The sequence below is a fragment of the Ranitomeya imitator genome, chromosome 3, assembly GCF_032444005.1.
Source record: "Ranitomeya imitator isolate aRanImi1 chromosome 3, aRanImi1.pri, whole genome shotgun sequence".
Lineage (NCBI taxonomy): Eukaryota > Metazoa > Chordata > Amphibia > Anura > Dendrobatidae > Ranitomeya > Ranitomeya imitator.
This window is the reverse complement of record NC_091284.1, coordinates 486,095,763-486,119,487: the sequence shown is the minus strand read 5'-3', so window position 1 is coordinate 486,119,487 and position 23,725 is coordinate 486,095,763. Positions and strand designations below refer to the sequence as shown.

Sequence of the window (23,725 nt, the reverse complement as noted above, 5' to 3'; positions counted from 1 at the left end):
GGAGTTGGAGGAAGAGGAGTTGGAGGAAGAGGAGTTGGAGGAAGAGGAGTTGGAGGAAGAGGAGTTGGAGGAAGAGGAGTTGGAGGAAGAGGAGTTGGAGGAAGAGGAGTTGGAGGAAGAGGAGTTGGAGGAAGAGGAGTTGGAGGAAGAGGAGTTGGAGGAAGAGGAGTTGGAGGAAGAGGAGTTGGAGGAAGAGGAGTTGGAGGAAGAGGAGTTGGAGGAAGAGGAGTTGGAGGAAGAGGAGTTGGAGGAAGAGGAGTTGGAGGAAGAGGAGTTGGAGGAAGAGGAGTTGGAGGAAGAGGAGTTGGAGGAAGAGGAGTTGGAGGAAGAGGAGTTGGAGGAAGAGGAGTTGGAGGAAGAGGAGTTGGAGGAAGAGGAGTTGGAGGAAGAGGAGTTGGAGGAAGAGGAGTTGGAGGAAGAGGAGTTGGAGGAAGAGGAGTTGGAGGAAGAGGAGTTGGAGGAAGAGGAGTTGGAGGAAGAGGAGTTGGAGGAAGAGGAGTTGGAGGAAGAGGAGTTGGAGGAAGAGGAGTTGGAGGAAGAGGAGTTGGAGGAAGAGGAGTTGGAGGAAGAGGAGTTGGAGGAAGAGGAGTTGGAGGAAGAGGAGTTGGAGGAAGAGGAGTTGGAGGAAGAGGAGTTGGAGGAAGAGGAGTTGGAGGAAGAGGAGTTGGAGGAAGAGGAGTTGGAGGAAGAGGAGTTGGAGGAAGAGGAGTTGGAGGAAGAGGAGTTGGAGGAAGAGGAGTTGGAGGAAGAGGAGTTGGAGGAAGAGGAGTTGGAGGAGGAGGAGTTGGAGGAAGAGGAGTTGGAGGAAGAGGAGTTGGAGGAGGAGGAGTTGGAGGAGGAGGAGTTGGAGGAAGAGGAGTTGGAGGAAGAGGAGTTGGAGGAGGAGGAGTTGGAGGAGGAGGAGTTGGAGGAGGAGGAGTTGGAGGAAGAGGAGTTGGAGGAAAAGGAGTTGGAGGAAGAGGAGTTGGAGGAAGAGGAGTTGGAGGAAGAGGAGTTGGAGGAGGAGGAGTTGGAGGAGGAGGAGTTGGAGGAGGAGGAGTTGGAGGAGGAGGAGTTGGAGGAGGAGGAGTTGGAGGAGGAGGAGTTGGAGGAGGAGGAGTTGGAGGAGGAGAAGAGGCACTAGACGACAGATGTCGAGAAGGAGGAGGAGGAAGCGAGGCGCCAGACGACGGAGGTCAAGGAGGAGGACGAGAGGCGCCAGACAACAGAGGTCGATAAGGAGGACGAGAGGCGCCAGACGACAGAGGTCGATAAGGAGGACGAGAGGCGCCAGACTACGAGAAGGACGATGAGAGGTGCCAGACGACTAGGTCGAGAAGGAGGACGAGAGGAGCCAGACGGGGAGGTGTGGCTAGCAACTGAAGTAGCAGGACGCACTCTCCCTGAGCTCCACTGATAGATTTTGCAATCTAATTAATCCAAGGGTTTTGTATACCCATCCATACATCTAGAAGGCAACATACATCAGCCTTTGGACCCTAGAGACATTAATTGATCATTTTGATCGCATATTTGCACTCTGCAGGCCTCCGGTATCCAAGGTGCCTAAACAGGCCTGAAGCCTGACGGAGGAGAACACGGCCCGCCAATTGCCCGTGGACCTGCCACATCCCATCCTTTTACAAAAGGAAACCAAGCTAAGTGAGGCTGTGGAAGAACTCACCTCCATCTACCTGAAACCTGGTGGCTTGCACCGGAAGAGACCCACTGCCGGTGAGAGGTGAGGAGACCATCGGAGGAGAATAGACCCCGGGCCAGTCAACGGCGCTCCCCGCCTTCTTCATCCCCTCCCTGCAGCAGCGCCGCGACCTCCGTTCACATAGTGCGGCCGGCGCTTGACTCGGGAGGGACCGACCGGCACCCACGTGCCGAGCGATCCGGAGCCACCTCACTAAAAGCTGCGTCTACCTCAGGGCTGTGGAGCCGGTAAGCCACAGTTGCAACTCCCAACTCCTGGAATTTATCAGGTTCCGACAGACTCATAAATGGCCAATTTGTAACAATAAATTTACTGTTGTCAAATATTAACATCGTGCTTATTCAGTTTCTCACCATCATATAAGTAATCAGACCACTTAGAGCAAAAACTATATTTATTAGAATACAATTAGAATATGGCAAATAACTTTCATAAACTTTTCTAAACTCTTGTAAGTAAATATGCAATAAACACTTATGCAGTTAAGAAGAAGAAATCTATAAATTTGTCCTCAGAAAAAGTATTGCCTCTGTCAGATCCTCCTTCATAGATGCCCTCAAATCTGATCTAATTATTTTGAGAGCAGAAAACAACCTCTCTACACTAACTTGGTTTGGTGGCAAAGCAGTAACCACTCAGGCAACATCTCTGACAATGTCAGGATACAGAGTAGTCGCTTGTTGCACTGTTATTTTTGATGAACGGTCAAATTTCTCAATTTCTTTTAGTGCACATGAAAAATTCTGCTGAAATGTACTGGCTGTGTTCTTTGATGGGGATGACTCTTCTATGCAGGAACGCTTTGCACGGTCCTTGTGATCCAAATATTTTTTTAACTTAAATTCTTCATCAGTTGATGAGGGTGAAGATGTGGCAGGACTACCAAATTCTTCTTGTTCCTCCTGACTGTTCTGCAACCCTTTCATCCTTACTGCTATTTCAAACAGACCTTCTTTTCCTTTAGTTAGCTGTTGATCATCTAGAAGAATCTGATGCATTGGGTCTACATAAACAGCTGCCAAAAGAATGTTATTTTGTAATAGTAGCTCCTCTCTCCGTTTCATTGATGTAGCAATGCCACTTGCAATTAACCCTCCTCTTTGGGACGGGCGAAACATCAGGTTCTTCCACTCCTTTAAGAAAATACCTGGAGTTAAGTCCTCTGCTTGTAATTTTTTAGTCACTGTAAATGGGTGCTCTAGCAATTTTTCCAGCTCAGTCACCTGATTCCACTGACTTTCATTTAGCGTCAGTTGAGGGTTAGCCATGTCTACAAGAAAGGTTTTCAGTTCAACCAAGCGCTGAATCATTAAGTACTGCCCCATCGCGTGGCTTGATCAATAATTGCCCCTTTTCCAGCACGTCTCTTCAAAATTGAGTCAACTTTAGGGGTTGTGGCAACAGTAGCCAATTTTCTCACCTTGTCAATCCGTGCAGCAGCATGTCCTTCTTGCAGACTGTCTCTTATAGCCAGCTGTAGCGTATGCACAACACAGCGCATGTGATGAATGAAAGAACGTATTAACAGTTTCAACAAGATCATCTAAACTATTATGTTGCTGTTCATCTGAAGCAACTTCAGTTTGCTCCTCAGTTACAATACGATGTTCCTCTATTTCAAACATTTCTGTGTCTGTGGACCCAGAATGTTCTTCTAGCTGCTGGTCACCATCATTACGCTCATTCATTAGCTTAATAGTACTTATCATATTTGAAGCATTGTCAGTTACGACAGTTACGACAGAAAGAACTTGCTCTTTTTTAAGTTCATAGTCCTCCAACCAAAACTAACTCCGACTCCACAGCCCTGGTCTACCTACCCGCCACGTAGCTCACTGCCTGGTACTCCTGTGAGATCATCGGCGGGGAACAGACGACAAAGTTGAGCTCGTCTGACGGGGGTGAGTGGAGAAGGGGTGCCGATTGCTGTGGCGACTCTCCCGGGCCTGGTGCCGCATTGCCTGGGATAGGACGAGCCATGCTGCGGTGATCGGGGGTTCCCCTTACAAAAAGATTCTCCACAAACAGGAGACGCGCCTGATTTTCCCTGGGGAGAGACGTTGCGGTGTCGGTACGGAGTGCTGAGGGGACCCTGTATCTAGAGCTGCCTGGGAGAAAAATTGAATTGGTCTGACAGGGGCCACTCCTCTCTACTCTTTTATTAAACAGTGCCTGAGGGGGAATTCAGGGTACGGGCGGCCTGCTTACTCACATTGGTGCCATTTCCACCTAAAGGCCCAAACACTAAAGCAGTATAAAAGACCTTAGCCCGTGAGGATATAACTTAACCCTCTAAATCCCCTCCACTATAAAAGGTTTGTCAACACAGACTGCATGTTCTTTGCTCCTGTGAAGCATTATAAACCGCTCAATTTTAAATATGTGGTCCTGTGCTGACACCTAATGGCTGCGTGAAAGAACTGCCATCATTGCCCTATCCTCGGAACATTTTAACCCCTTTACCCCCAAGGGTGGTTTGCACGTTAATGACCGGGCCAATTTTTACAATTCTGACCACTGTCCCTTTATGAGGTTATAACTCTGGAACGCTTCAATGGATTCCAGTGATTCTGACATTGTTTTCTCGTGACATATTGTACTTCATGACAATGGTAAAAATTCTTTGATAGTACTTGCGTTTATTTGTGAAAAAAACGGAAATTTGGCGAAAATTATGAAAATTTCGCAATTTTCCAACTTTGAATTTTTATGCAATTAAATCACAGATATATGTCCCACAAAATACTTAATAAGTAACATTTCCCACATGTTTACTTTACATCAGCACAATTTTGGAACCAAAATTTTTTTTTGTTAGGGAGTTATAAGGGTTAAAAGTTGACCAGCAATTTCTCATTTTTACAACACCATTTTTTTTTTTAGGGACCACATCTCATTTGAAGTCATTTTGAGGGGTCTATATGATAGAAAATACCCAAGTGTGACACCATTTTAAAAACTGCACCCCTCATGGTGCTCAAAACCATATTCAAGAAGTTTATTAACCCTTCTGGTGCTTCACAGGAATTTTTGGAATGTTTAAATAAAAATGAACATTTAACTTTTTTTCACAAAAAATTTAATTCAGCTCCAATTTGTTTTATTTTACCAAGGGTAACAGGAGAAAATGGACCGCAAAAGTTGTTGTACAATTTGTCCTGAGTACACAGATACCCCATATGTGGGGGTAAACCACTGTTTGGGCGTATGACAGAGCTCGGAAGCGAAGGAGCGCCATTTGACTTTTCAATGCAAAATTGACTGGAATCGAGATGGGACACCATGTTGCGTTTGGAGAGCCACTGATGTGCCTAAACATTGAAACCCCCCACAAGTGACACGATTTTGGAAAGTAGACCCCCTAAGGAACTGATCTAGAGGAGTGGTGAGCACTTTGACCCACCAAGTGCTTCACAGAACTTTATAATGCAGAACCGTAAAAATAAAAAATCATATTTTTTCACAAAAATTATCTTTTCGCCCCCAATTTTTTATTTTCCCAAGGGTAAGAGAAGAAATTGGACCCCAAAAGTTGTTGTACAATTTGTCCTGAGTATGCTGATACCCCATATGTGGGGGTAAACCACTGTTTGGGCGCATGGGAGAGCTCGGAAGGGAAGGAGCGCCGTTTGACTTTTCAATGCAAAATTGACAGGAATTGAGATGGGACGCCATGTTGCGTTTGAAGAGCCACTGATGTGCCTAAACATTGAAACCCCCCACAAGTGACACCATTTTGGAAAGTAGACCCCCTAAGGAACTTATCTAGATGTGTGGTGAGCGCTTTGACCCACCAAGGGCTTCACAGAAGTTTATAATGCAGAGCCGTAAAAAATAAAACAAAAATTTTTTCCCAGAAAAATTATTTTTTAGCCCCCAGTTTTGTATTTTCCCGAGGGTAAGAGGAGAAATTCGACCCCAAAAGTTGTTGTCCAATTTGTCCTGAGTACGCTGATACCCCATATGTGGAGGGAACCACCGTTTGGGCGCATGGGAGGGCTCGGAAGGGAAGGAGTGCCATTTGGAATGCAGACTTAGATGGAATAGTCTGCAGGCGTCACATTGCGTTTGCAGAGCCCCTAATGTACCTAAACAGTAGAAACCCCCCACAAGTGACCCCATATTGGAAACTAGACCCCCCAGGGAACTCATCTAGATGTGTTGGGAGAACTTTGAACCCCCAAGTGTTTCACTACAGTTTATAACGCAGAGCCGTGAAAATAAAAAATCTTTTTGTTTTCCCACAAAAATTATTTTTTAGCCCCTAGTTTGTTTTTTCCCAAGGGTAACAGGAGAAATTGGACCCCAAAAGTTGTTGTCCTATTTGTCCTGAGTACGCTGATACCCCATATGTTGGGGCAAACCCCTGTTTGGGCACACGGGAGAGCTCGGAAGGGAAGGAGCACTGTTTTACTTTTTCAACGCAGAATTGGCTGGAATTGAGATCGGACGCCATGTCGTGTTTGGAGAGCCCCTGATGTGCCTAAACAGTGGAAGCCCTCCAATTATAACTGAAGCCCTAATCCAAACACACCCCTAACCCTAATTCCAACGGTAACCCTAACCACACCCCTTGTCAAGGTAAAAATATACGTTTTTATACCCTTTTGTACTTTTATATATTCTTATGCTGTGAAACAATAAGTTTTTCCCCTTTGCTTGCTAAATGCAAATTTAACTGTATTCAAGATGGCTGCCAGTGTTCACTTTTGCCTTAGTTTTTGTACTTGCCAAGAATCTACTTTCGTTTCTGAAGCTAAAGTATCGTTTCTGGAGAAATGGAAACTTAACAAGATGTGGACAAAGGAAGATTCATCAGATGATGTCATAGCCAATCAGAGGGACTGAATACTAGATACATTGCTTAAACCCCGCCTAACCCCACCCTCTGCACACCTTCCCCCAATGGACTATATAATGTTATGTATATGAAATAAACAGTTCAGTTGCTGTGAGGTTACCACTACGTGTGGAAGCATAAGCAGACTCTGAGTTTGAACCAGCATTGTGTCTGACTCATTCTTCACTTCGGTACCACTGCTTTAAATCTGATTTGGAATGACTGGTGGATGAAGGGTATTGTCGTGACGACCCCGACAATTTGGCGCAACCAACGTGGGGCGTGGCCCGCGATCCGAGACCCCCTGGACCCATGCCTGGACGTCCGTGGACGACACCCGTAGTGGCTGACCTCGAGGACTGATCACCCTCCAAACACGGTAAGTGGAGATCGCATACTATGTATGTGTCACACTTGCTAGTGTTTCAGCCATTATTGGTTAGTCTGTGGTCTCCTTGGGTCTGGGGAGTGACTGGTCGAGTGGTGAGACCGAGCGCGATCCCGTGCCACGCTTCGAACCAGCAACTGAGAGACGTCGCACTCTGCGCGTCCTCGTGTACACCACACCTCCTCCACCGGTCATTGTACTCCATTCAACCACCCTACCCGTGACTGTTGCCTAGTAGTGATAGAGTGAAAGATTGAGAAGTTTGTGGATTGGGATAGGAGACGTAGCCTCTGTGATATTGCACGCACATACATCGGTAATTAAGACGTCCCAAGAGGGGGACCACCAGAAACACTTGCACACACTTGCACATATCGGTAATTAAGACGTCCCAAGAGGGGGACCACCAGAAACACTTGCACACACTTGCACATATCGGTAATTAAGACGTCCCAAGAGGGGGACCACCAGAAACACAGTGGAGGGGTCTCACTAGGAGACAGCCTCCCAACGTTTAGAATATCGTGACAGGACAGACTGTAATCACTGGTGTTCAGGTTAGGGAAAAATATTGAGCGCGAGGCTCTTTATTCATAACACGTGGAGCGCGAGGCTCCGTGTTAGGACACAAGTGTTGCTGTCGCTGTCAGCGGCCTACTGCAGAAGGGCGTAGTATTCTGTGAGTCATGTTACGTCTCTTATGGCAGAAGAAGTCCGTGCCCCACGAGTTAGATGAGGATGCTGTGGAAGTCAAGACAATAGTAGAGTCACGGGAGGGCAAGAAGGCAGTCAAGAATGTCGAGAAGGTGTACGAGCATGTAGGATTGCCCTCGACAGGGAGATTGCAGCTGTCTACATGGCACCATCTCATAAAGAACGAGCAAAAAGGTTGATGGAGAGGAAAGATGAAAGGATGCAGAGCCCGTGTTTGGCTATAAAATACCTCAATCATTAGTTTTTCTAGGGTGTTCTGGCAAATGAGTTGTGTGAAGGTTTTGTAGAAATTAATTGAGTCTGAGAACTGCTGTATTTCGTCACACTGTGTGGTTTTCCGAGACACCCAATGGGAGGGGTGAACCCGTGCGTGAATTGTTTGTGATTTTTCCTCTTTGTGCTGCCGGCCAGAGAAAGGGGGGCCAAAGTTTCCAGAAGAACTTAACCCAGTCTGTATCAGCAGCTGCAGCGATCCTCACTCGCTCTCTAGTCCCCCTCCCCTCGCAGCTTCAAGGACACAACTCGCAGCTCGCTTCCTTATCAGTGGCCCAAGAAGCAGAAGACTTCAGCTCCAGCTCCCCCTCCCTTATGCAAATCTAGTCTCATATTCCAATATTCATTTTAACCCTGTGTCTGGAAATCTCTCTCGCCATGTTAATTCTCAGACCAAGATAGGACAGATGGATTTGTAAATATTGCGGTCAGACAAACCCAGACTGAAGAAATACTTGTATAATCTGTGCTGCAACCTGACCTAAGTGAATTACGCTGATTCCTGATCACATGTAGTGATATAAAAAGCTGACACAGGATAGTGGGTAGTGGGGACATTAATTTTGGGAGTAAGCTGACAGTAATCCTTTTGGGAAGGAGCTGTAGACCAGCATGTCATGTCACCCCCAACCGGTCATCTAGTCACCCCCACCACCAGAGAACCAACCACATCAGGTAGTGTAAGACAGATACAGGAGTATTATCCCTGGAAGCCCTCTGACTGGCTAGCTACGCTAAAATAATTGGCTGACCCTGAGAACAAACCTTTCCCATTATACAGACAAAGACAATATGATGGACGTATAAGTGCACCTGAGCAGACCTAGAGAGTTGGTGAGCCAAGATGATGGTCAGATGGTATTTATGTTATATAACCCCTATGTAGATGAGTATAATGAGATGTATATCTTACATGCCCTTTCCACGGTTATGATGGCCCTGATAGGCCCAGATCCACCCTCAATAATGCCTGTAGAAAAAAAAAAAAAAAAATAGGGGGGATAGTGTTGTTAACCCTGGCAGTTACAATATCCTTATGTTGCTTCAGTTTGTGGGTAATTTTTTTTGTTTTTTGTTGTGTACACAGACAGAGCAGGAAGCCATTGTTGCTACTGTTAGTTTTCGCAAGTATCTGGCAGATCTGAACTGTCGGGCTTCGGCCTTGAAACTTCGGTTCTGCCTTGGTCAAGTGATATTTTTGGGTCACTGTCTCCTTCAGGGTGCCAGACACCTCACAGAAGAAAGAAAAAAAAATAGCCGTCAGCTCCCTTCCATTCCCAAAAGATGTGACTGAGCTCCAGCGTTTCCTTGGACTATGTACTTATTGTTGTCAGTGGATACCGGACGCATCCCGCATAATGTTACCTCTCTACAAGGCCCTGAAAGACTGTTCAAGATATGCTGATGATTTTGGCAGATTTCACACATGATACGCTGTTACTACGGAAGACACTGTAGTGCACGGAGCTGCACTCACTCCCTTCCACCCTGTCAGCACAAGAAGCAGAACGTCAGGCTCTGTCTACTGCATGTACTTTGGCCAAGGACAGGCGGGCTAATAAATACACAGACTCACTGTAAGCATTTGGTATTGCTCATGATTTCGGAGCCTATGAACCAATCAAGGATTTGTTACTACCGCCGGGACTCAGTGAAGAATGTTGAAGCTGTTAAAGCCCTCATGGACTCAATCGAATTACCTACCCAGGTGGCCATTATCAAAGTTAAGGAGCACGGTACCATGGAACAGTCCACAGACTGTTGGTAATGCCTTTGCGGATATGCAAGTAAAAGCCGCTGCTCTCCTACCCGTTGAACTGACCATACCAGCTATGGTGACCACACGCCCTCTGCGTAAACAGTTACAAGAAACACTGACTCTACAGGAACCTGATGATCTATGCCAGACTGAGGTCTTCTGTCGGACCCCGCGAGACCGCTTAATGACGATGCAGAGAATGTCTCCAAAGGAAGAAGTGAAGCAGTGGAAGCTGATGGAGCACGTATGGACATGGTCACTGGAAAAAGGACCAATTTGTGTGTCTCCCTAAGCGGATGTACCCTGCTATTGCCACGTGGGCGCATGGTCCCACATATCGAGGTATCTGTCAGACCTGCAATCCCGGTCAACTTCAACGTGTACCCCCGAAGCATCTTGCTAAGCCCGACTATCCTTTCCAAAGGCTCCAGGTGGACCTCATCATGTTGCCGAAGTCTGGAAGGTATGAATATTGTCTGGTGGTTGTCGACATGTTCTCCAGTTGGCCAGAAGCATTCCCCGTTACCAACGTGACTGCAAAGACCACAGCAAAGAAACTGGTGATGGAAGTTATATGCAGATATGGTGTTCCAGAAGTTGCTGAAAGTGACCAAGCCCCGGACTTTTCTTCTCATGTGTATCAGGAGGTTCTGACAATGCTTGGATCCACTGTAGCCCTCCATACTCCATACTCTCCACAATCCAGTGGGAAAGTTAAGAGGCTGAACGGCACACTGAAGGGACAATTGACCAAAATGATGCAGGAGACTACGGCTCCATGGCCAGGGCTCTTACACATTCGTACTACCCCTATTGCAAAACATGGCCTGTCCCCATATGAGGTATTGTTTGGTGCTAGGTTCTCAGTTGTAAATTTTCAGTCTCAGTAGTTGTCAGAAGAAACTGACCGTGCTGTTCAATATGTTATTCAGTTTAGTAGAAATGTTGCTAACACCCATGTTTTAGTTTTTTCTTCCCTTCCAGGTTCAGCAGGAACCGACACTGGTCACAATTTGAAGCCTGGTGGTTTTATGGTCGTGAAAAGCTATGTCAGTAAAACTTGAAGGAAAGAGCACCTGGATCTACGCTTTACACTGCAAAAGAGACCGGACCAGCGTTTAGTCACAATGGTGATCGAAGGAAAATGTTGCTGTTGTTTTTGGTCCTGAGGCTGGGGGCCATCCTCGCCCCTACCTCCTCGGTCCCTATTGTAAATAAGAATTCCGGTGCCACTATTCTCTGGGTAAACCTAACGGCCCCGGTAAATATCTGGAGATTTGATTTCTGCAATGTAGTCAAGTGCCCCAAGACTCAGCGGGTGGTAGAGGGAATTATCCAGTTTTATATATGTGTTACCAGAGATAACATATGTGCTGGGAAGATATTTTCATAATGTGTTTAATAGTGGATACTATGGGAATTTAGGCCATATACAGCTCCAGGATATTAGCTTCAGACCAACCAAGGCCCCCGTTACCAGTACAGCTAAAACAGGCCCAGGTGAACGTTTGCAAAATATAGTTAACGAAGTAATCCCCATTCCAGGTCTTAGTTGGCAAGAAGTCTTCTCCATAGAAACACAAACAGCCCCAAGGACAAGTTTATGGTTAGAATGGGTAAGATACAATGTACGAGTCCAGAATATCTCTGTAGGATATGTTGCTTGTGCTGCAGCGAATACACATCTATACACACATGCATTGTTTTTTCCTGATGACAATACCACTGTCTGTGTTATGAATCTGTTGAAGGGTCTAAAGTCCACTGATTGCTCAGATTATGTCTCACTAATTCATGAAGCACCTAAATTAAAGGTCCCAGGAGGGATAACCGTATTAGCTGATAATTATACCTGCTATAATTCCCACGACACTACAGGTACACCAGTAGGGGTCTTCAAGACAGGTTTCTGCAAAGAGAACAGTTTCCTGGATACTGACTTGCTAGCTAATCATACACAGTATATGTACGACATTTATTGGTTATGTGGAGATGGTAAGCTCCGTCCTAGGTTGCCTAATACCTGGACAGGTCAATGCACCCTTGTTAAACTAGCTATGCAGTTCAAGATTTTACCTTGGGATCCAGAGACACCTGATGAATATACCAGAATGAGGAGAAGCCTTGATCAGCTCCACATGAGTTATGAAGAAGATCCATTGTTATATGTCGATGGCGTTGGAGTGCCAAGGGGGGTGCCTGACCAATTTAAAGCCGAGAACCAGATCTATGTTGGCTTTGCTTCTTTAATCCACAAGTGCAGATTAATAAGAATGTTGATTGGATCAATTACACATATTACAGTGAACAAAGGTTTGTCAATTTTACCTGTGATGCTTTGCAGGGTATAGTTGAGGAATTGGGCCCTAATACTAGAATGACCCTCCAGAACCGACTAGCCCTTGATATGATCTTAGCTGAGAAAGGAGGAGTCTGTGGGATGGTGGGAGAGGAATGTTGTACCTATATCCCTCAGAACTCTGGGGTAAATGGAAAGACCATGATAGCCCTTAAGAAGATAAATGGGTTAGCAGCAGAATTAAAAACTAATGCTGGAGTAGACACATCTTTCTTTTCCGGTTGGTTGGGTGGGCTCAAAGGATTCCTCCAACAAGCTTGTCTAGTACTGATTGCCCTTCTTGTAGTTGGATCAATAATCTTCTGTTGTGTTATTCCCCTGTATAAAAAGGTTATCACTGAGGCAACTCCGACTGGCACCTTCCCCAACCAAGAAGTAGACCCACCAGAGTGCGATGGCACTGATCCAGGGGAAATCTCTAAGTACGCCCCCTCAAGATGTTAGACAAAACCCCTTACTCTCAGATGATGCAAAGAGATTTAGTTTAGGGACAGCGGGAGAACTCCATGTGAAGCTAGTGAAGGGTTCAGCTGCCTGGAGGCCTCTCACAAGGGGAGAGCTTCTGAGGTGTCTGGATGAAGAAATCCACCTCCCCTTTCCCCATCACATGGACAGTCTCAAAGGATCTTTCATTTTAGGGAAAAACTTAGTGTTTAGGGGGGATTGTCAAGGTAAAAATATACGTTTTTATACCCTTTTGTACTTTTATATATTCTTATGCTGTGAAACAATAAGTTTTTCCCCTTTGCTTGCTAAATGCAAATTTAACTGTATTCAAGATGGCTGCCAGTGTTCACTTTTGCCTTAGTTTTTGTACTTGCCAAGAATCTACTTTCGTTTCTGAAGCTAAAGTATCGTTTCTGGAGAAATGGAAACTTAACAAGATGTGGACAAAGGAAGATTCATCAGATGATGTCATAGCCAATCAGAGGGACTGAATACTAGATACATTGCTTAAACCCCGCCTAACCCCACCCTCTGCACACCTTCCCCCAATGGACTATATAATGTTATGTATATGAAATAAACAGTTCAGTTGCTGTGAGGTTACCACTACGTGTGGAAGCATAAGCAGACTCTGAGTTTGAACCAGCATTGTGTCTGACTCATTCTTCACTTCGGTACCACTGCTTTAAATCTGATTTGGAATGACTGGTGGATGAAGGGTATTGTCGTGACGACCCCGACACCCTAACCCTGACACACCCCTAATCCCAACCCTATTCCCAACTGTAAATGTAATCTAAACCCTAACCCTAACTTTAGCCCCAACCCTAACTGTAGCCCCAACCCTAACTGTAGCCCCAACCCTAACCCTAACCCTAACCCTAGCCCTAACCCTAGCCCTAACCCTAGCCCCAACCCTAACCCTAGCCCTAACCCTAGCCCTAACCCTTGCCCTAACCCTAGCCCTAACCCTAGCGGGAAAATGGATATAAATACATTTTTTTAATTTTTCCCTAACTAAGGGGGTGATGAAGGGGGGTTTGATTTACTTTTATAGCGGGTTTTTTAGCGGATTTTTATGAGTGGCAGCCGTCACACACTGAAAGATGCTTTTTATTGCAAAAAATATTTTTTGCGTTACCACATTTTGAGAGCTATAATTTTTCCATATTTTGGTCCACAGAGTCATGTGAGGTCTTGTTTTTTGCGGGACGAGTTGACGATTTTATTGGTAACATTTTCAGGCACGTGACATTTTTTGATCGCTTTTTATTCCGATTTTTGTGAGGAAGAATGACCAAAAAACAGCTATTCATGAATTTCTTTTGGGGGAGGCGTTTATACCGTTCCGCGTTTGGTAAAATTGATAAAGCAGTTTTATTCTTCGGGTCAGTACGATTACAGCGACACCTCATTTATATCTTTTTTTATGTTTTGGCGCTTTTATACGATAAAAACTATTTTACGGAAAAAATAATTATTTTTGCATCGCTTTATTCTCAGGACTATAACTTTTTTATGTTTTTGCTGATGATGCTGTATGGCGGCTCGTTTTTGCGGGACAAGATGACGCTTTCAGCGGTACCATGGTTATTTATATCCATCTTTTTGATCGCGTGTTATTCCACTTTTTGTTCGGCGGTATGATAATAAAGCGTTGTTTTTTGCCTCTTTTTTTTTTTTTTCTCTTACGGTGTTTACTGAAGGGGTTAACTAGTGGGCCAGTTTTATAGGTCGGGCCGTTACGGACGCGGCGATACTAAATATGTGTACTTTTATTGTTTTTTTTTTTTATTTAGATAAAGAAATGTATTTATGGGAATAATATTTTTTTTTTTTCATTATTTTGGAATATTTTTTTTAATTTTTTTTTTTACACATTTGAAAAATTTTTTTTTTACTTTTTTACTTTGTCCCGTGGGGGACATCACAGATCGGTGATCTGACAGTTTGCACAGCACTCTGTCCGATCACCGATCTGATAGGAGTGCAGGCTGCTTCACAGTGCCTGCTCTGAGCAGGCTCTGTGAAGCCACCTCCCTCCCTGCAGGACCCGGATCCGCGGCCATCTTGAATCCGGGCCTGGAGCAGGGAGGGAGGGAGGTAAGACCCTCGCAGCAACGCGATCACATTGCTGCGGGGGGCTCAGGGAAGCCCGCAGGGAGCCCCCTCCCTGCGCGGTGCTTCCCTGCACCGCCGGCACATCGTGATCATCTTTGATCGCGGTGTGCCGGGGGTTAATGTGCCGGGGGCGGTCCGTGACCGCTCCTGGCACATAGTGCCGGATGTCAGCTGCGATAGGCAGCTGACACCCGGCCGCGATCGGCGGCGCTCCCCCCGTGAGCGCTGCCGATCGCATATGACGTACTATTGCGTCCTTGGGAAGTAAAGCCCACCCCACATGGACGCAATAGTACGTCTAATGGCAGAAAGGGGTTAAATATCCTCAGAGATCTATAGCTGTGATCACAGTATCAAAAGATCTCATAATTTGCCGCCTATTGTGGGGCCCTCCACTGACATCTAAGGGCTGTACTAAAGATAGGTTTCTACGATACTTATTGCTGGGATTATAGCACCTAAACTGACTGACTACATTGTTCTTACCTAGTACAATGTATTTGTAATGCTCTTACTTGCTAGCGGGAAGAGGAATTAAAGCTTCATCTGTATCACTACATTCTGCACAATGGCTAAAACTGGCACTAAAACACCCAGACCAGCTAAAACAAATTCTTTAGCCACACAATCGGATCTAGACAAATATCTAAAAAAGCGACTTTCTACTCCTAGTGCTGCTAAAACAAACTACCCACCTAACTCAGCTCCAGAGGGAGAAACAGATTCGGACATGGAAAGCGACTCTGATAAAGGCTCCGGTGGCAAAGAACAGCCGATGACTAGCTCCTTCATAAAACGAATTTTATCCAAGGCACTAGAGCCCATTGGAAAAGAATTAACAGATATCAAGCAGGAAATATCACAACAAGGCCATAGACTAGAAGCCTTAGAAAGCTCACAAAATAGCTGCACAGAATATTCAAACGCTATCTTGTCCTGTATCAAAGCCCAAGAGGAGCAGTTGCATATGGTCCACTCAATACCGCTGGCTGTACCCATTCGGAATACAAATCATCACTGAAGACAAAAGACTACAAGCAAAATCTTCAGCTGACATCCGGAAAATTTGCAAAGAACTGAACATTTCCCTGGACCAATACCCTGACATTGAAACTTTCCACGCAGCTTCAATGTTGCAACCTCTCCCCAACCCTACCCCATGGCAACCGGTCTCCACTCCTAAATCCCAGAAAGCAAGACGTAAAATTTCTAGGATGACTCCCACCAAAGACCTGGAAACCTGAAGGGACTGATTCGCCTTCATTGTTAGTTTCAACAGAACGGGGATCATTGATAGTTACCCCTAGTACTGCTTCATTGCCCTCTCCTTTCTCTTTGTTGACAAACCATTGTGTAAGTTTTCTATGAGACACAGAATTAATGTTCGCAGTTTAGTATTGATATGTTAACTGCAAGTTAATTGCCTCTTCCCCAGCTGGCAGTAATTACCACTCAGCTCCATTTCTCGATATGTTGCACTTGGTTGAGTGCTATGTTCTGCTCCTTCTTATTATAATGTTTCTCTTTTCTAAACTTTTTATGTCCTCCCTCTCTATTCCCCTTCTTCCCCTCTCTTTCTACCCTTTCCCTCAGACACCTTGGGATGACCTCCATTGCCGAGACACTCTTCCAGATGGCCGATAACCAGAAGATACTCAAGTTATTCACCTTCAACACTAATGGTTTCAACTCCCCGTCATCCAGAGGTCAAACCCTTTCACACTTCAAGAAAAAAAGGCTACGATCGCTCTGATTGGCTGTTGAAAGTGAAACTGCCAATCAGAGCGATTTGTAATATTTCACCTATTAAAACTGGTGAAATATTACAATCCAGCCATGGCCGATGCTGCAATATCATCGGCCATGGCTGGAAACATTGGTCTGCCCCCCCCCCGCCACCGATCTCCCTGTGATTTAATCCAACCCCCTGCACTCCGATCCACCCTTTCCATGCTCCGATCCTGCCGTGCTCCGATCCACCCCCCCCCCCCGCGCTCCGATCCACCCCCCGTGCTCCCCCCCACCCCATCATACTTACCGAGCCTCCCGCGGTCCGTCCGTCTTCTCCATGGGTGCCGCCATCTTCCAAAATGGCGGGCGCATGCGCAGATTCGTTCCAATGTGCATTTTGATCACTGTGATAAAACCTATCACTGATCAAAATAAATAAAAAAAAAATAAATAAAAAAAAAATAGTAAATGACCCCCTTCCCCCCTTTGTCACCCCCATGGGTGGGGACAATAAAAAAAAAAATAAAGAATTTTTTTTTTTTACACTAAGGTTGGGGTAAGAACTAGGGTTAGGGTTCCAGTATGTGCACACGTATTCTGGTCCTCTGCGGATTTTTCCGCAGTGGATTTGATAAATGGATTTATCGCGGATTTACCACGGTTTTTCTGCACATTTCACTGCGGTTTTACAACTGCGATTTTCTATTGGAGCAGTTGTAAAATCGCTGCGGAATCCGAAGAAAGAAGTGACATGCTGCGGAATGTAAACCGCTGCGTCTCCGTGCAGTTTTTCTGCAGCATGTGTACAGCGATTTTTGTTTCCCATAGGTTTACATTGAAATGTAAACTCATGGGAAACTGCTGCGGATCCGCAGCGTTTTCCGCAGCGTGTGCACATACCTTTAGAATTAGGCTATGTGCACACGGTGCGGATTTGGCTGCGGATCCGCAGTGGATTGGCCGCTGCGGATTTGCAGCAGTGTTCCATCAGGTTTACAGTACCATGTAAACCTATGGAAAACCAAATCCGCTGTGCCCATGGTGCGGAAAATACCGCGCGGAAACGCTGCGTTGTATTTTCCGCAGCATGTCAATTCTTTGTGCGGATTCCGCAGCGTTTTACACCTGTTCCTCCATAGGAATCCACAGGAGAAATCCGCACAAAAAACACTGGAGATCCGCGGTAAATCTGCAGGTAAAACGCAGTGCCTTTTACCCGCGGATTTTTCAAAAATGGTGCTGAAAAATCTCACACGAATCCGCAACGTGGGCACAGCCTTAGGGTTGGAATTAGGGTTGTGGTTAGGGGTGTGATTAGGGTTACGGGTGTGTTGGGGTTAGGGCTGTGATTAGGGTTATGGCTACAGTTGGGATTAGGGTTAGGGGTGTGTTGGGGTTAGTGTTGGAGGTAGAATTGAGGGGTTTCCACTGTTTAGGCACATCAGGGGGTCTCCAAACGCAACATGGCGCCACCATTGATTCCAGCCAATCTTGTATTCAAAAAGTCAAATGGTGCTCCCTCACTTCCGAGCCCCGACGTGTTCCCAAACAGTGGTTTACCCCCACATATGGGGTACCAGCATACTCAGGACAAACTGCGCAACAATAACTGGGGTCCAATTTCTCCTGTAACCCTTGGGAAAATAAAAAATTCTGGGCTAAAAAATTATTTTTGAGGAAAGAAAACGTATTTATTATTTTCACGGCTCTGCGTTATAAACTTCTGTGAAACACTTGGGGGTTCAAAGTGCTCACCACACATCTAGATTAGTTCCTTTGGGGGTCTAGTTTCCAAAATGGGGTCATTTGTGGGGGATCTCCAATGTTTAGGCACACGGGGCTCTCCAAACGCGACATGGTGTCCGCTAATGATTGGAGCTAATTTTCCATTTAAAAAGCCAAATGGCGTGCCTTCCCTTCCGAGCCCTGCCGTGCGCCCAAACAGTGATTTACCCCCACATATGGGGTATCCGCGTACTCAGGACAAACTGGACAACAACATTTGTGGTCCAATTTCTCCTATTACCCTTGGCAAAATAGGAAATTCCAGGCTAAAAAATCATTTTTGAGGAAAGAAAAATTATTTTTTATTTTCATGGCTCTGCGTTATAAACTACTGTGAAGCACCTGGGGGTTTAAAGGGAACCTGTCACCCCGTTTTTTGAGATTGAGATATAAATACTGTTAAATAGGGCCTGCGCTGTGTGTTACTATAGTGTATGTAGTGTACCCCGATTCCCCACCTATGCTGAGAAATACATTACCAAAGTCGCCGTTTTCGCCTGTCAATCAGGCTGGTCAGGTCGGGTGGGCGTGGTGACATCGCTCTTTTCTTCCCCAGCTTTCCGTTGGTGGCGTAGTGGTGTGCGCATGTCCAGAGTTCCGAATCCCCTGCGCGCACGTGAAGCAAAAGCGCGCGTTCTGCGCTATTGCCCCTGTCATCGGTGGGGGCGGCCATCTTCCTGGGGCCGCGCGTGCGCAGATCGAGTGCTCTGCTGCACGGGGCTTCAGGAAAATGGCCGCGGGATGCCGCGCGTGCGCATTAGAGATCGCGGCGGCCATTTTCCCAAAGCCGAGATGCAAACTCGGCTTTGGGAAAATGGCCGCCGCGATCTCTAATGCGCACGCGCGGCATCCCGCGGCCATTTTCCTGAAGCCCCGTGCAGCAGAGCACTCGATCTGCGCACGCGCGGCCCCAGGAAGATGGCCGCCCCCACCGATGACAGGGGCAATAGCGCAGAACGCGCGCTTTTGCTTCACGTGCGCGCAGGGGATTCGGAACTCTGGACATGCGCACACCACTACGCCACCAACGGAAAGCTGGGGAAGAAAAGAGCGATGTCACCACGCCCACCCGACCTGACCAGCCTGATTGACAGGCGAAAACGGCGACTTTGGTAATGTATTTCTCAGCATAGGTGGGGAATCGGGGTACACTACATACACTATAGTAACACACAGCGCAGGCCCTATTTAACAGTATTTATATCTTAATCTCAAAAAACGGGGTGACAGGTTCCCTTTAAAGTGCTCAATATGCATCTAGATATGTTCCTTGGGGGTCTAGTTTCCAAAATGGGGTCACTTGTGGGGGAGCTCCAATGTTTAGGCACACAGGGGCTCTCCAAACGTGACATGGTGTTCGCTAAAGAGTGGAGCCAATTTTTAATTCAAAAAGTCAAATGGCGCTCCTTCCCTTCCAAGCCCTGCCGTGCGCCCAAACAGTGGTCTACCCCCACATATGAGGTATCAGCATACTCAGGAGAAATTGGACAACAACTTTCGTGGTTCAGTTTCTCCTTTTACCATTGGGAAAGTAAAAAAAAATTGTTGCTAAAAGATAATTTTTGTGACTAAAAAGTTAAATGTTCATTTTTTCCTTCCATGTTGCTTCTGCTGCTGTGAAGCACCTGAAGGGTTAATAAACTTCTTGAATGTGGTTTTGTGCACCTTGAGGGGTGCAGTTTTTAGAATGGTGTCACTTTTGGGTATTTTCAGCCATATAGACCCCTCAAACTGACTTCAAATGTGAGGTGGTCCCTAAAAAAAATGGTTCTGTAAATTTCGTTGTAAAAATGAGAAATCACTGGTCAAATTTTAACCCTTATAACTTCCTAGCAAAAAAAAATTATGTTTCCAAAATTGTGCTGATGTAAAGTAGACGTGTGGGAAATGTTATTTATTTACTATTTTGTGTCACATAACTCTCTGGTTTAACAGAATAAAAATTCAAAATGTGAAAATTGCGAATTTTTTAAAATTTTCGCCAAATTTCCGTTTTTATCACAAATAAACGCAGAATTTATTGACCTAAATTTACCACTAACATGAAGCCCAATATGTCACGAAAAAACAAGCTCAGAACCGCTAGGATCCATTGAAGCATTCCTGAGTTATTACCTCATAAAGAGACACTGGTCAGAATTGCAAAAAAATGGCCAGGTCATTAAGGTCAAAATAGGCTGGGTCATGAAGGGGTTAAATTAACTCATTCCAATGTGTCTCCATTTACCCTCCCTTCCCCTGCCCTGCCTCCCTTCCATCTATCCCCTTCTGCTTGTTTTATTTCACTTCCACCTTCTCCTCTCTTTTCCCTTCTCCGCCCCTCTTTACTCGAATTGATAAATGCTTAAAATAATTCCTCTTCTGTGAGAAGAGAATTACTAACTCTGTCCAACGGTACTTATGCTCTTGAGAGATCGAAGACGGAGCCTTCTATATTCGCTTCTTGACTATTTGTTCACTGTTTTGATTATACTTCATCTTACCGCTATTTCTCAATTTGTTTGTTAAACTTAAAACTCTCAATAAAAAGAGCATTGAAAAAAAGAGGAGCCAGACTAGGTCGAGAAGGATGACGAGAGGAGCCAGACGACTAGGTCGAGAAGGAGGACAAGAGGAGCCAGACGACTAGGTCGAGAAGGAGGACGAAGCGCCAGACGACTAGGTCGAGAAGGAGGACGAGGCGCCAGACGAGGTGGAAGAGGAGGACGAGGCGCCAGAAGAGGTGGATGAGGAGGACGAGAAGCCAGACGAGGACCCAGACGAGGTCGAGAGTGAGGACTAGGCGCCAGACGACTAGCTCGAGGAGGACGAGGCGCCAGACGACGAGGTCGAGAAGGAGGACGAGGCGCCAGACGACGAGGTCGAGAATGAGGACGAGGCGCCAGACGAGATGGATGAGGAGGACGAGGGGCCAGACGAGGTGGATGAGGAGGACGAGAAGCCAGGCGAGGACCCAGATGAGGTCGAGAAGGAGGATTAGACGCCAGACGACGAGGTCGAGAAGCCAGGCGAGGACCCAGATGAGGTCGAGAAGGAGGACTAGGCGGCATACGATGTGCCAGAGATGCCGAGGATGAGGACGAAGACAAGGTGCCCGAGCGGACGAGTTTCAGATGTCATCCATAAAACATGGCATTACAACTTTTGCCAATTTTATTTGCTAATGATGCAACTTTTCTTAACTTATTAAAAATGCTTTCATGAAGTCGATTTATCTTCATTCATTCCATCATGTTCGATATAGAGACCAATTTCTCTCCTATAATATTACTAAAAGGTTTGCTGCAGAAAATAGAACGTGTGGAGGTGAGGAACGGACAGGAGGTTTACACCATCCTTCAATTAGAAGAATCTCCTTAGGGGTCATTTAGACCAGGACAGTTTGCCGTGTGGTACTTACAGTTAACGGCTCTCCCTGTAGTGCTTGTAGTATGAAGTTACTGACGACTCTTCCATCATTCATGTGCATACGTGGCCCAAATGTATTAAATATCCGAGCCACTCTGACCTCCACACCTTCCTGCCAACAAGGGAAGCAGTTTAGAGATCACATTTTCTTCTAGTAAAAATTTTACTTTGTTTGGCAAAATAACACCCTACACGAATAAGTATGTATTTTCCTACCAATATTACTGTGCCCAATTTCACATTACAGGGTTATTTTTATTAAGAGTTTTGGCGGGTTACCACTAACCAGCCTCCTGGCTTCTAGCCTTCCAGGGGTCATTCCTGAATCATCGACAAAACAGACCAGCAACATGGCCGCACAGTTGGCCTTAACTGTCCACTGTTGCCAGCAGAGCTAGCTTTGGTTCTGCAGCATCGTGAGTTCAGGGACAATTAAACTGGCTTGCTTTTATGTGCCCTTTGCCATTGTACCCATTTATGAAAAAGAAAACCCATGTAAATGTTTCCAATAAGTTGTGATGAGCTTTTCTTGATAGGGCACAATATGTATTATACAGGTCCATCTCAAAAAATTAGCATATAGTGTTAAATTTCATTATTTACCATAATGTAATGATTACAATTAAACTTTCATATATTATAGATTCATTATCCACCAACTGAAATTTGTCAGGTCTTTTATTGTTTTAATACTGATGATTTTGGCATACAACTCCTGATAACCCAAAAAACCTGTCTCAATAAATTAGCATATCAAGAAAAGGTTCTCTAAACGACCTATTACCCTAATCTTCTGAATCAACTAATTAACTCTAAACACATGCAAAAGATACCTGAGGCTTTTATAAACTCCCTGCCTGGTTCATTACTCAAAACCCCCATCATGGGTAAGACTAGCGACCTGACAAATGTCAAGAAGGCCATCATTGACACCCTCAAGCAAGAGGGTAAGACCCAGAAAGAAATTTCTCAACAAATAGGCTGTTCCCAGAGTGCTGTATCAAGGCACCTCAATGGTAAGTCTGTTGGAAGGAAACAATGTGGCAGAAAACGCTGTACAACGAGAAGAGGAGACCGGACCCTGAGGAAGATTGTGGAGAAGGACCGATTCCAGACCTTGGGGAACCTGAGGAAGCAGTGGACTGAGTCTGGTGTGGAAACATCCAGAGCCACCGTGCACAGGCGTGTGAAGGAAATGGGCTACAGGTGCCGCATTCCCCAGGTAAAGCCACTTTTGAACCATAAACAGCGGCAGAGGCGCCTGACCTGGGCTACAGAGAAGCAGCACTGGACTGTTGCTAAGTGGTCCCAAGTACTTTTTTCTGATGAAAGCAAATTTTGCATGTCATTCGGAAATCAAGGTGCCAGAGTCTGGAGGAAGACTGGGGAGAAGGAAATGCCAAAATGCCTGAAGTCCAGTGTCAAGTACCCACAGTCAGTGATGGTGTGGGGTACCATGTCAGCTGCTGGTGTTGGTCCACTGTGTTTCATCAAGGGCAGGGTCAATGCAGCTAGCTATCAGGAGATTTTGGAGCACTTCATGCTTCCATCGGCTGAAATGCTTTATGGAGATGAAGACTTCATTTTTCAGCACGACCTGGCTCCTGCTCACAGTGCCAAAACCACTGGTAAATGGTTTACTGACCATGGTATTACTGTGCTCAATTGGCCTGTCAACTCTCCTGACCTGAACCCCATAGAGAATCTGTGGGATATTGTGAAGAGAAAGTTGAGAGACGCAAGACCCAACACTCTGGATGAGCTTAAGGCCGCTATTGAAGCATCCTGGGCCTCCATAACATCTCAGCAGTGTCACAGGCTGATTGCCTCCATGCCACGCCGCATTGAAGCAGTCATTTCTGCCAAAGGATTCCCGACCAAGTATTGAGTGCATAACTGAACATTATTATTTGATGGTTTTTTTGTTTGTTATTAAAAAACACTTTTATTTGATTGGATGGGTGAAATATGCTAATTTATTGAGACAGGTTTTTTGGGTTATCAGGAGTTGTATGCCAAAATCATCAGTATTAAAACAATAAAAGACCTGACAAATTTCAGTTGGTGGATAATGAATCTATAATATATGAAAGTTTAATTGTAATCATTACATTATGGTAAATAATGAAATTTAACACTATATGCTAATTTTTTGAGAAGGACCTGTATATGACATTATGTTATAAAAGCAGCATTTCCTT

At 45.5% G+C, this 23,725-nt stretch overlaps 1 protein-coding gene across 3 annotated transcripts in view; it reads right to left on the bottom strand.

The window, feature by feature from the left end:
* Positions 1-23,725, bottom strand: part of UXS1 (UDP-glucuronate decarboxylase 1) — a 145,824-nt gene that overhangs the window by 59,383 nt on the left and 62,716 nt on the right. For all 3 annotated transcript variants that reach the window (XM_069757576.1, XM_069757578.1, XM_069757577.1), the window contains exon 10: positions 21,517-21,636. In XM_069757576.1, coding sequence (XP_069613677.1) covers positions 21,517-21,636 — 120 coding nt within the window. The remainder of the gene's footprint in view (positions 1-21,516; positions 21,637-23,725) is intronic.